This window comes from Rhinatrema bivittatum, chromosome 18, assembly GCF_901001135.1.
Source record: "Rhinatrema bivittatum chromosome 18, aRhiBiv1.1, whole genome shotgun sequence".
Taxonomy (NCBI): Eukaryota; Metazoa; Chordata; class Amphibia; order Gymnophiona; family Rhinatrematidae; genus Rhinatrema; species Rhinatrema bivittatum.
Window position 1 is genome coordinate 47,786,996 of NC_042632.1, and position 14,156 is coordinate 47,801,151.

Consider the following 14,156-nt stretch of genomic DNA (forward strand, 5'->3'; position numbering starts at 1 on the left):
TCTGGGGAAATCCTCGGTGCTAAGATTCAAAGAACATAAGCATCGCTCGCTTACATTAGTAGGTTTGGCAGTATCAGGTTTTGGAGCTACGAAGTTTTCTACCTTAAATAACAAGAGGTCTTCAGCCACACCGTGGAGCATACAGGGCCTTAGTCAAGAAAGATGGTTTCCAGGGGGGGCTGTTGGCCTTCTTCACCAAGGCCTGAGATAGTCAGCAATATGAAATTTTACATAAAAACAAGATACGCCAAGGGACACGACAGATCTTGTATTTTCCCAAACCACTGAGAATGGCACAACAGTTTGTTTAAATCCCGAGGAAGCCGGTGACGAATCTGAGATGTTACCTCCCGGGGCACTTAGGGGATAATTTTATTAGGCAGCAGAAATGCACTTAAAAGTTCCAATTTCCAGAGCGGATTCAGGCACACGAGAGTCACCCGTTCCTGGCTCCACCATACCGACACCTGCTCTTACGTGCGGGGAAAATGTTTTTTTTTGGAAAAATTTGCGGGCACACTTTTGAAAATGCAGAAGTACGCGGGTGAGCGCAAGCCCCTCCCCCAGCCTATGAACACCTCCGCTCACTCTGGGTAAACTTACAAGTCTGCGTCCCCCCCACAAGTTGGGCAGGCGATTTTGTAAAAAGGCCACTTCCACTGTTTTTTTACCTGTGGATACGCCTTTGTACTTTTATCCTCTTAGAGGGCAATTTTCAAAGTTATTTACCTGGCTAAACCGGCCTTTCTGCCCCCGCCTGTAAGTCCATGCGCACTTCCACAGCCTGTATATTCCTGGGAGGGGGAGGGGTGGAGTGTGGGCTTCCGTCGTGTGCGCCTTCAGCCGGGCTAAAGACCCAGGTTGTGGAGAGGTGGTGATGGTGGGGGGGAAAAAAACCTGCGCGTGTATTTTAAAGTAGTTAACTTTCCGAGTTTTGCTCGAAAGCAGACTGCTAAGTGCCTGCCTGCTTTGCCAAGGGTAGGGAAAAGCTGAAGATCTTACTGCGGGGAGCAAGTGCTCGGAAGGAAGAAAAATCCCACTGCAAATTCACACACAAAACAGACACACGGATAATTCCTACTACACGAGATTAATCTCCTAGGGGTTTTTTTGTTTTAAATACGGCGTGAGCTGTCATTTAATGTCCTGCGTCCTCTAATCGCATGGTAAATTCTTTACAACTGCCCGTAGGGATATTTGTACCGGTGAAGTCTGGCACCGGGCACGCTGCGCCCCCGCCCATTACAGGGATAAGAGCCGGACGCCACCATCGCAGCCCAAAGTGCAAAAGCCATTACAAGTCCCTCATCACGGGAGAGCGTCACTGTCGCGGGAGGGATGGGGGGGGGGGGGGAGAGGGGAGAGGGTAGATTTCTTCACCGCCCGGGTTTCCCCGCGGACAGGACTACGGCGGAGGGTTATCACAGTGCCACGGGCATAACGAAACAAGAGGAAGCGTTCATACGCCTAATATAACAAAATGCCCCGGGTTTGGTTGCTGTTCAAGTCTAAGCCCCACCCCTTTCTGCTTGCTGTACTGTTAGGCTAGTAATGCAGAAGCAGGTCAACGAAGCTGCGCACAGTGATCTGTGGAAAGTTTATTTACTTTTTTTTTTTTTTTAATTTTTAACCATATTTGAACTGAAGCACACTGAAGCAAGATCCATTAAAAAAAAAAAAAAGGTAGCAGCAGCAGCATATTGTCTGACTCCTATACTAGTTACTGTAGCTACGGTCTACCAAGCATGTTAAAGATAAACTAAGTCCTAATAACTGTTATTTAACATTATCAGAACATACCAAGCCTTATAATTAAGGAGCTCTCACTTTAGCTTCCAAACTGATTGGATTATGCTAGTCTTACAAACCACAGGAGTGTGGCTGTCCTGCCTGCCTTACTGCCAACCTGCAGTCAAAGTTTTATCATAGGAGGAAACACCCTTCGCATGTTCTGCCGTCTGCTTTTTTTTTTTTTTTTTTTCCCCGCTCTCCGGAAACCAGCCGTGCATTTCCGTTTTACCTCACACTGTGATCCCTTGAGAAGTTTCGCCTCATAACTGGAACAGGTTTGCACACCAGTGCCCAGCAAAAAAAGAAAAAAAAAAGAAATCTTTTTTTCTATTTTAAATCGAGATGAATTCTGAGAAGGATACACAAAACGGTTAAAATCAAAACAGCGCTGGGTGCAGTTCCCAATGACAAAATGCATCTTCTGCAGAATGCTTGGAAGCTAACAGTTCTGTTACAATGCGTGAGAGTGTGTGTGTGTGTCCCGGCATAGGTGATTCCCCCGGTCCTCATTCCTCAAGAACAGCGTCTGATCATTCCTCGGATGAACGTGATTTCCGGGTTTCTGTCTGTGCTGCTCTTTTTTTTTTTTTGTCAAAATAGTCTTTGGCATCCAAAAAAAATGATTTTAACGGATTCATCGGTTGTTTTGCAAAGTTGATCACTGATTTTTTATTTTTCTTGTCCTGATATTTGTTTGTTTGTTTTTTATGTTACGCATCCTGGGTTTGAATAAAATGATTTTGCTAAATTGCTTTCTTTCCTGCTTGTTGGTTGTTTTTTTTTTTATTTGGTTCCCTGAGCTCAGATAGGGAGGGGGGGATGAGGGTAGGGAGAGAGGGTCACTCCAATAAAACAGGTAGCATGAAGCAAATGTGACCTTTTGAAGCCAAAACTGGAGAAAGACAAGAGATTTAAAGATCTCGTTTATTAAGTGCAAGACATGAAGATGTGCCCGACTCTTCAGTAGTATGGACTCTGAAACAGCATTTAAGGCTTGAGAAATTCGTTCCCTCGTTCCTGTAGAACCTGTACCAGCGACTCCGGTGAATCACCTCCACCAACGATTCAGCAGAGTGTAAAATACATCCATTTCTTCATTTTCCCCGAGAAAAAAAGGCGAAGTTTGCCGTTTTAGGTGTAGGATTTTGTAATCACAAATAAAAAAAAACTTTTATCAAAGGCAAAAGGCTGAGTTTCTGCTTTCTGAGACTAAGATCACACCATGGGGGGCCTTACCTAAGACGACCTGCATAAAATTGCTCCTAATCCCTAGATCCCATCCGCCACAGGGAAAACTTAATCAACACAGGATACATCTTTAAAAGGATTTCCTCTTTTTATTTATTTTTTTTTTTGGTCTAGGGAATCCCTTTTCAAGGTTAGTCCACGCTGGCGTACGTGTTGTTGGGCCAGGGTAGGTGTTTTATCTATTCACTGGCAGCTTAGCTACACTTTGAAACCAATATTTAGGTTTTTTGTTTTTTTTCTTTCCAAAGGCAGGCCTTTTTCTTTTGTCAGTTTGGTAAAAGCCTAATCAACGAACCTGAGCAAAACAGTGAAAAAAAATTCAAAGACTTTTTTTTTTTTGGAGTTCTCAAGAGGGTTTTTGATTTTTTTTTTTTGTCTGGACACAGAGCTCCCGTTTCTAGTAAGGTGAGAGTCACAAGCCAGGTAGATGCATCAGAGACGCCCCCCCCGAAAGCTCTTTACGCTGCCAGGGGGAGGCAAAAAAAAAAAAATCAGGAAGTAAAGAAAGACATCCATCCCCTTTCCTCTGCTGCGGTGGCCAGGCTGTTGCAAAAACTGATCCCATAGCTCCCTGCCCCTTTTCCAGACCCACGCAAGGGGCAGCATTTGATTATCAAAAGTTGGATGCAAGTTGGCGTGATGATATCTCCTCCAAATTCTATTGCTATGTACACCACCAGGCAGCTCCAATATACATTTTCTTTTCCAATGGTATACAGCGTTTGGTTTTGCTAGAAACGGTCAGACAGATGACATTTTTTTTTTCAGATGGCGCCGTGTTCAAGGCGCTCCTGAACATTGCATTTCATAAGTCTGAGTGCAGACTCAGTCTTGGCTCATAGGCCCCAGGCTGATGAGACTAGAAAACGTGAGAAAATGAATTAAAAACAAACAAACGTCTTTCTCCACCCATAAGTGATTCCTTCACATAAGCTTTTTTTTTTTTTTTGTTGTGCTTTCCTAATATTTTTGTCTTTAAGGTCTGTTTATTTTTCATCCCACCTGATTCACTTCTTCACGTTAAGTGCTATACACGTGCGCCAGCTTACTGTGCCTGCCACCAGCGTTTGTTCATTTGGTTTGCACAAAGCACACAACGTTCTTTGCTCTTGGCTTGGTTTTTCTTTTCTTTTCTTTTTTTTTTTTTTAAATAATGCCCATAAGACGATCATCCCTGCATGAAAGTGGATACTGGAAGTAACAAGCTCGTCATGAGTGACATCCTTAGACACAGGGTTCCCAACTTATTAAAACAATTTTTTTTTTTTTTTTTACTGATAGTCTCTCTCATATATATATATATTTTTATTTTTTTTTTTAATACCAATAGCCTGTCTTTATTGGCATTTTGTGCACAACTAGACTTACTATGCCAAGACTGACTCCTTTATGCTCCAAAATGTAGCTCCCAGCTACCGAGCCGCGCCGCCTGGCAGAGCCTGAGCCCATAGCATCAGAGAGGCCCCCATCGCTTACATTTTTACTGACATGTATTTTTTTTTTTTTCCTCCACTAACCGCTTACACAGCCCATCCTGGATGCCTAAGAACACAAGTCTGTCAAGTGTGCGTGTCAGCATCACATTATTAATCCGGGCACACGGAGTAACTAAGGAGAGAGCTACGGTACTCTACACCCCTGTGAAAACTGAACGTGTACACTGTGTCTCAGAGGAAAGACAAGACAACAGTTCTCAGTCCGTAACTATGTGAACAAAGGAAAATAAACCTTTTCTTATGAGAACAGGCGGAAATTGAACATGGCAGTTGTAAGTTGGGGCGTTTTTCTTTTTTTTTTTTCTTTTTTTTTTTTTTTTTTTTTAGGCCTCACAGAACTTTGTCAATAGCCGCTGCATCCTGCAGAATTAGGAAGCCAAAATGCTCATTCTGACAATATCCTCCTTTCCTGAATCTAAGGGGCCGAGTTTCACCCTCTCACCGCCGGATCCCTCGTTCTCGGAGTCGCTCACTTCTGCGTCGGAAAAGTAGCCCTCTGTCTCCTGGTCGAAATGCAAGCTGACCCTGGGCCTGCTGCCGGGCAGAGCTCTGCCGGCCGAGTTGGGCTTCTTGCTGGGCGATTCCCTATCCGCTCTGCTCTCCTTTGGTAACTTAAACCTCACCGCCGCTTTCGGACTGCCCGCCGAGTCAGGCACTTTAACCAGAGAATGGGGTTCGGACTGAGCTCGCTTCACGGCTCCCTCCCTGTTGCTTACGGAGCGTCTCAGGTCCATAGACGCAGGGGAGCCATTTGCTTTCTGGGCAGGAGGCGGCACCAACCCCTTTGTAGCTGCCTTTTTAACGTCGCTGCTTCCTTTACGGTCCGCGTGGGGCTTTGCTGCCCCTTTCCCTGGCTTATGCCTAGCGTCATGGTTGAGGGGTTTCATGGTATGGTCTGCCAGGTACCTCCTATTGTTCCACTGATCCGGGTCCTCCTGTTGACTCTTGACGATCGTCTCCAGGCTGTTCCTGGACATTTTTTTCTTACTGTTCATTCTTGCTTTGCTTCTGACTCTCTTAGTTGCATCCGTCTGCTTGAACGGAGACTTCAGGGAGTGATCCATCATGAAACTTAACACGGTCTCCTCGTCTTGTAAGAGCTCCTCGGAAAGAAGCTTCGGGGTGTTGTCTTCATGGTGTCCATTGTTCAAAGACCACTGGCTCGTATTCAAATTCTCGGTGGTAATTTGAACAGACTGAGCCAACCAACTGTTGAAGAAAGTCCCATCTATTGGAAAAGGTGTAGATAACCCTGCATTAAAAAAAAAAAAAAAAATGCATTCACGGTATTAATATTACATTTATAACCTTTCAATGCTTCATATAAATGCCAACTTGGGGAACTAATTCCCTTTTCTGTTTTGATCCAGGGAAAACCCAAGCTGCTCATGCTTCATCCCCGGTTACTTCCACCTCTGCAAGTGCGTGGGTGTGCACGTGAACAACAGGTTCAACCGCGGACTTGCGGCGCGTTTATGGTTTTGTTAAAAAGGCAGCCATTAAATTCAAGCAGGCACACAGGCTGGTAAAAACTGAACAGTCGGCAAACTCCAGGCGCATGCATGGCCAAGGTAAGTGCATAGCCTCGGTGAAACATTTGCTTAGCTCCCTTGCCCTCTACGGGAGAAATCCTCAGTAAGTATGACTCGGCATTTTAAAAAGTAGGTTTAGAGCACCTGAATAATAACTAGAGATGGAGCGTAGGCTTGCTAAACACAGAGTCCACATAAAATGATTGTCTATTGCTGGTGAAATCTACGAAAATTGCAACGTCTCAGTAAAGAGGCGAGTCGGAGTTGCGTTTCAGGCACTGATTCACTGGCAACATACGAGCCTGACGTTCTAAAACCTGCAGTGATGCACCATGGCATTTGGGCCACATGTGGAGCAAGCCGACAGCCAGAGAGAGAGAGAGCCGCACGTGGACTTCCAATGCAGCCAAGATCCCCAAGCTGCAGTAAAATAGGGGAGGGCATTTCAAATACTGAAGTATTTCCCAGCTGTAGGTAGGAAGAACGCCATCCATTGGGGGATGCTAACATGGGTAGCGACAGCAAGATCCTGACAGCACCACAATTGTGATTTGGCTAGTTTTGGGGCAAGAAGCCTGGATACTGATTGCTGGAAACGGTGCAGAGACAGGAACTGAAAGATCCCTGGAGGTAACAGCTGTTGGATATCACCCACGAGATCAGTCCAAGGGTCCCAGCATCTCTCTGCTAAAGGGAGAAGTTTGAGGAACTTGGGGTTAAAGTTTCCCTGGAGGCTTTTTTTTGGGGGGAAAGGAATGTGGCACTGCGGAGAAAACCCCAACAGTTTTGAACGTTGACACATCACAGCCTCGCACATCCCTTTTTATACTCCTGCTCCTCTGAGTTTCCAACTCACTTGCAACAGGCCTCCATTTGCCAAGAGCACCATGAACCTTCACTCGCAACCGCTCCAGGGCGTTCCCTCTATATTTATGACTGCCCCCCGCCTCTACCTAGCTCGGCCACTGCAGTGACCATCCTTGACCAGAAGCCACAAACTGTGGCTTCTTCCAAAACCAAGTCTGTCCCATATTTAATGCAGGGCTGTGATTTAGGGACTGGCTCTGATAAAGGCGTTCGGTCCTCGAGAACAGAAAATAGGAGAGAAAAAAAAGAAGAAAAAAAAATAAAGAAGTGCTTCATCAAGAAAAAGATAGCAGAATGTCCACAGAAGAGCAAAAGCGAGCAGGTGAGAGGCGGCAGTCACGCTTTCTGAGATGCAGCAAGGGCCGAGCATCCTTTTCCTGTCCAGCATGGTCAAGCAGGAACTTACCCAACTGCCCCAGCACAGAGTCACTCCCCGCCTTCACTCTCTCCTTCTCAGGGCTGTTTCTTCGGCTCTCTCTTCCTCTCCTCTTAGGATCACTTTTCTTTCCCTTTGCCCTTTTCCCAGCCTGATCTGTCCAAAAAAACATAAATTGAACAGGACGCATAAGCAACACATACTCAAAATACATAGAAGGTTTTTTTTCTCACGCAAAATCTTCTGTTGGTTTGTTTTCCCTTCATGAAGAAGCAAGGAATTAAATCCTTCAGCGAAAGGGGTGCACAATTTCAAAACTGCAGACAACTGACTTGGGGGGGTGGGGGGCTTTTTTTTTTTTTTTAAACTAAAAATTTGAAACTGGCCTTAAGGCCATACATGTCTTTGCTCCCATAAAGATTTCAGTACACTGAACTGCAATAGCAAAGCAGACACGGAAAGCCAGAGAGACTACCTAATCACCAAGAACGGGAAGGCAGCCGTCCCTGTGACCTTCTGGAATGCCATGAGCTAGGTTAGTCTGCAGTGAGGAGGAGAAATAATCTATCCTTCAATAAAACCAGACGGCTACCGTCTTCATTACTGAACATCCATTTCAGTGCATGGACAGTATTTTTTTTTTTGTTCTTTTTAGAGGAGATTCTGGAAAGTGGACCCACCACGTGCCATCCCGAAGGCAAAGGGTGCCAGTGATCCCATATTGTACACATACATTCAGCTCAAAGGGTGATGCAACACACACATCTCAAGTGAAGCTCAAGGTATTCCACAGGAGGTCACAGTGCCAGGGTGAGGTTTTAAACTTTGTAGCTAAGCACACGTTTGCAGTTGATCGATCGCCTGCATCTCACAAAAGGTTTCAGGACCTTTTGCAAAGTTGCTCTTGATGCTAATATTCAGGGCATGACTGCATTCTAAACCGTGTCAAGGGCACGCCAGCTTACCTTTGGGGATAATGTATCAAATTACATGCATTAAAATGTTCGTGCATTTAATGCGCACTAATATTTACTGTTACTGTGTTAAGTAGCTTGCACTAGTGCTAACAAATTCTATCCTGAGGTAATGAGATGCAAAAGTATGCTAAACAGCGCAATGCTTATTAGCACAGCAAAATATAATGTGCGATAAATGCTCAAAATATAACATTAATGTAAAAATCTTAACTACATCTCAGGAGATACAAATTCACTTGCAGCAGGTACTACCCCTAACTTCACTTAGATGCAGCTCCAGCACTGCTCTCTACATCAATGGCGGGGGTGGAAGGTAAGCAGAACCAAAAAGTTACTAATAAGGGCCAAGAGTAACAGATAAGTATGAGGAAAAAAAGAAAAGTGTGAAAGCTTGCTGGGCAGACTGGATGGGCCGTTTGGTCTTCTTCTATGTATCAACATCTGCATTAAGGCGCGTCCTTTAACGTCAGAGTTAACGTGCGCTTCATCCGCATATCCCCACCACCCGTTCACGCACTTGCTACCCAATGCTTTCACTTGTGTTCGCGCAGTTTAGCACGCCGTTCCCTTTGCAAGCTGTGAAACGTGGCTGCCACACACCTGTGAACTACCTGCTTTCAACAGGGACCATCCGAAGAGAACATATCCCCACCTGTATTTTGGGGGAGTTAGGGAACATAAACAGAGGATTCAGCCCGGGGGCAGGGGGAGCATCCTTCACCGAAAGAGCTCGACCCTCTTGGGAATACGGTAGAAGCTCTCACCATACGCTGCCTCTTGCCGACAGGATAAGAGAACGAAAGTACAATCATCGAGGGGACATTCTCCCCGCCCACCGGACAATATCTGGGGGATCCCTGGGACGAGCCTGCTTAACCAGAGTTCTGCCAGCACAACACTTGCAAAACCCAAGTTCCAAATCCGCTTTCTATGAAAAGAAATCTATTAAAAAAAAGACGAGCAGCCAGTCCGGCCCCCCCACAGCACGTTTGCAGGCGAGTTACTGGAAGACGCATCGCGGTTTCGCTTCCTTGCTGTCGAGCAGCGTAATCACGGCCATGAACGGAGGACGAGGGATGCGCTGCTTTCACTTCCCGAACGCCGTGCCGTCAAACCGCCGAAGCGGACCGTCAGCAAAATTTCCTCTAGAGACGGTGAAGAGGGAGGCCTGCCTAACTGTGACGAGAGACTGGACGGCGGTTATGGATGCAGACTTCAGAAAGAGGGGGAAAAAACCCCCCAAAAACGAGGGTTACAGCAGCTAGAAAGGTCCTTCAGAAAGTTGTACCTATGAATCAATCGGTGTCTCACGAAGCCCAATGTCCTACAGCGTAAGAAGGGAGAACGCAGGGAACCTGAACATTAGCTAAAATATGATATTATCAGTATTATAAGCATATTCAGTTAAGGGGTTTTCTTATCCAAGGCAGTAATTATGGACCGGCCAGTTTCTGGATTTTGAGGTTCTCTATCTAGGGTACTTTAGGACATGTTCAGCCACGTGAAACAATTCAGATATATATATTTTTTCATCCAAAAATCAATTAAAAGAAACTAAGTTCCTGATACAAATTATTTTTTGTTCCTGTTTTCATCCTCTGCTTCTCCCCCTTCCCCAGGATGGTTCAAGGGAACTTTGCCTAAGGGTGGGGGGGGGTGTTACCTCCTCGGAGGTTTGCCCCTCAGCCGTGCCGGCTCCCCTTCGTTCTCCGGGACCCGAGTGCACTCTCAGATCACTCATCAGCTGGGCCTGAATCTGGGTCCATAATAAACAGTGACTCACGATCCAAAAAAACCCCAAAAAAACAGGTGTCTGAAAATACCCAGACTGTGCCATGCCCGCCTTAATCCAAATTCCCCCATTCCTAGAGTCATCTCCTCTTGTGCCGTGGCCTGTCCCGCCTCGGTTATTTCTGCATTTCTTGGGAATGGACAGCATCAAGAGAGCTTTGTTCAGCTCCTCCACTATTATCCCCTCTGGTTTTTTTTCTCTCTTTTTTTTTTTTTTTTTTGGACTTCCCGCTCCTTCCCACAGCTTGAATTCCTGATGCATTAGTCAGTGCCAGGGCCAAGAAACGGGAAGCGACAGCAGAGGGCAGAAAGAACGTATAAGAGAAAAGATTACAGAGTCAGAAGAGGGGTCCTGAAGTGGTCAGCCGGGGCACATCCCGTGGCTTCATGCCAAGAGCTCAGAAGCTTTTATTTTAACAAATAAGGCTACTATTCTCTTAAATTGTTTAAAAAAAAAAAAAAGGCTATATAGTCAGTTTGGGATACGACTGTCATGTACTGCAAGAATCAACCAAGAGAACGTCAGAGGTTTGCATTCTTAACTTAAAATGTTAAAAGTGGAAAAAAAATATAAATCACCATCTCTTTAAAAGCAGAAAAAAGGCTTCTGGCATAGGCTACAGTGATGTATTGCGCATTTCCGCAATGTAGCATCATCCGTAAAAAACAACCCCAACATGTTACCACTCCTGCCAATCCCCACGCCAAGTAGCTTCATTAATCACAGGAGGGGCTGATGGGTTTATTTAGCGAGAGAGAGTGGCCTGGCAGCAGATTCTTAACAGCACAAACTGCTGAGAGCTAAGAAAGAATCAAAGAAACGCCGTGCCCAGGACGTGTTAAACATCCCAGACAGTGTGCAAAGAAACCCCCAGCACGTGACGGACAGAAGCACAGCCCAAGCCACAGCCTCCAGCCGGCCAGAGCTGCCGATGGAAAAAACTTCCAGACTCGTCACCTCAGCCCAGAGGAAGAGAGTTTGTGACTGCAGAATCCACCTCCCAAGCTTTTCCTTAGAAAGAAAAAAAAAAAAAAAAAAAAAAGAGTTCTATACGTTTCTTACAGAAAAAACAAAAACAAAACACCAACGTTAAGGGCTTAGGGATATTTTCCCTTCCTTTTTTTTTCCATGGACCAAGACCACGTCAGCAAATTGTACAAACTGTCCCCATCAGCTTCAATAACTCAAAGACCCTCCCGGTAAGAGGGGACATTTTTGTAAAACTGCTTCCACTTTTTGCGGCTTCCCTGCAGACTGATTTAGAGGACTTGTGTGATCTTGGTTCCTGTTCCCCTCCCACCTGTACACAGAGACCACATCTCCCATAAACAGTTACTAGTTTGTGACTAACAGTGAATCCCCCCGCCCCTCATTTCCCACGCTTGCTCTCTGCCCTCTCCCTCCCTTCCTCTTGGCTCTCCGCAATCCCCCCTCCCCCCTGTGGTGAACATGCTTGGCAGCTGAGAATCCATGTGAAAAGGTGCAGAGTCGGTCGTGCCTGTGGGATACAGGGATCCGAGGGAGCGGTGCCCGCTGGGGGAGGTGACGTGCACCGATCAGGAGAAGAATCTCGGCATGACAGCCAAACTGTGAGATAAGGCAAGGGCCGGCATCAGGAAGATGCTTAGGTCTACGCGGAAGAGGCACAAATAAAAGGAAACGACGACCAGAGAGGTCGTCGGCGAGGCCTCACACCGGGGGCCGTGTCTCAGAGAGAAATTCAGGGAAAGCCAACCAAAACAGCGAGGGGACTGCACCAAAAGCCCTGTGAGATAAGACTGAAGGACCTAAATATGTACCCCCGGGGAAGGGGACATACAGGAGGGATATCTGAATACCTGGAAGGGATTAACGCTGCACAAAAGGCAAATCCTATTCAACAGAAGGGAAGTTGTGAAATCAGAGGGGAGACTCAGGAATAAGGTCACTTGGAAAGGGTGGTGGATGCCTGGAAGGCCTTTCTAGAGGTGGTGATGGAAACAAAAACAGTAGCAGAATTAAAAAACAAACAAACAAAAAAACAACCCAAAAAACAAACTCAGGGGCTAACCCTAAACAGCAATGTGCATTTGCATTGGGATAACCTGCACGGAGCAGCAGCTGCAACCTAAACAGCAGCAGAATGACTGCATTAGGACGCCCAAGAACGTATGGGGAGACCACCACTGTGACGGGCTTTGACCATGCCCTGGACAGATGAGAGAAGGGTTGAGAGAGACTGCGTGGAAGACCCAAGGGGAGAGTTGGTATTGGGTTGCACATCTATCAAACGAGGATAAATCTTAACTAGGCAGACTGGATAGGCCACTTTGGCCTTTATCTGCCACATTTATTATGTTCTCTTCTGTCCCTCTTTCTTTAAATGCTCTCTTGTCCTGCAAGGAAGGAAGAAGGCCTGAGGAGGCCACAGAGTAAGAAAGGAAGAGTTAGGCCAGGCAAGGAGCAGAGCAGACTCAATGACAAGGCATCACCAGGTGTCATAGGAAGCAGGGCTAGACAGGCCAAGCCCTGCTGAGTCATGAGCCTTTGGAAACTGTGGATGGAGCGAGAGCAGGTGTAGCTCCATTGGGACCTCTGCTGGCAGGGAGGCTGCATAGCAGGCTAGAGCATAGTAAGGTTGGGCAGGTAACTTCTGGAGTTTCAAGGAAAAAAATCTGAGATCTGAATATTTCCCTCATTCTCCAGCTAAAATTTTGTCTGGGCAACTCGTTACTTGCACAAAATTGACCTGGCTACAAAGAGGTGGTGCTGCGGGAATTCCCAGCTAAGTCAGTTCAGACAAATCCCTGTCCTAAAGCTATCCAAGATACCTTATCTGGGTATACTCAGCAGAACTTTTATTCAGGTAACTTTACCGCTCTCCAGCTCACTCAATGCAGACCTCACACTAAGCAAGGAACACAAAAATAAACAAAGCCATGGTGAGAAGCCATTCTTGGTACAGTGGTTCGTTTGTGTACATGAAAGACGTGAAGGCAAAGTGATTAAAAGTACCGATGGTTCTCTGGTAGGGACGTTCATGGTTAAAACACCGGTTTCTGTTTTTTCATTCTCGGCAAAGTATTGCAAATAGCACGTGGTATTTTTTAGGGGGACCAAATTCATTTAGTTTGCCACGCAACAAAAAACGGGCTCATTCATCCCATTTTCCGTATTTTAAACGAATAGGCATTGCTGTAATGTAGTTTATGTGGGTGACTGCTGTTCTTCGCTCCCCCCCTCCCCTCCCCCCAGAAACTCCGATCCTAGGCCCTCACCTGGTTTCTCTGATGCTTTAAAAACAGCCAAAAGGAGAGACAATATTCACTAACTAAAATCCTGCCACTCTTCCTCCACGGAGCACAGACCGTGCGCCGTTGTTTCCCAGCTACTCTAACAGCTTCCAACCCTAGGCCAGACACAGAGCTGTCTTGATCCTTTTCATCTCTCCACAGGACTGGACAGACTATCTGTCAGTTATTGTAGGAAGGTCCGACACCCATCTTGTAAAACCACCATCAGTATGAATGATTTACAGTAATGCTTGGTACAATTTGGATTTAGCCAATTATTAAACTCTTGGTAACTGTGAAAATTTTAATTTATTGTCAGAGGAAGAAAGTTCTTATATGAAATAATCCAGACACAAGGCAGATTATTTTAGTCCTAACTATAGGCTAGCAGCAGAAGCCTTGTATAGAAATTATTTCCCCGAATTAACTACAAATACAGACAACTCGGACATCGGTATATAAGAGACATTAAATAAATAAATAAATAAATAAATAAATAAATAAACTCATAGTTCAGTGAAAATAAAAGTGGCTGAAGGGCCAGGCTGAGTTACTCTGGGTTCAGTTCTCGGCTCCAGTTTCCCTTACCCTGGGCTGACTGGCGCTTAGGGATGCCGCCGTCATCAAGCAATGGTGGCAGGCTGGTGAGCTCCTTGGTGCATGGCCCCTGGCCGAGGAGCGCTGCCACAATGACCGGACGAGAGTACGTTCAGAGGGGGGGTATAAAAATAGGGAAACATCCCCCAGTGGTTGTGAATGGAGATTTACGGAGAAACAAAAAAATGAACGAGAGGAAGGAGAGGAG

General features: G+C 45.8%; 1 protein-coding gene across 2 annotated transcripts in view; it reads right to left on the reverse strand.

Annotated features, from left to right (window-relative positions):
- Nucleotides 1-1,962: 1,962 nt before the first annotated feature.
- Nucleotides 1,963-14,156, reverse strand: part of JADE2 (jade family PHD finger 2) — a 117,730-nt gene continuing 105,536 nt past the window's right edge. For both annotated transcript variants that reach the window (XM_029584118.1, XM_029584117.1), the window contains 2 exons: nucleotides 7,341-7,466; nucleotides 1,963-5,787 (listed from right to left, as the gene is read on the reverse strand). In XM_029584118.1, coding sequence (XP_029439978.1) covers nucleotides 4,904-5,787; nucleotides 7,341-7,466 — 1,010 coding nt within the window. In that variant the 3' untranslated portion in view covers nucleotides 1,963-4,903. The remainder of the gene's footprint in view (nucleotides 5,788-7,340; nucleotides 7,467-14,156) is intronic.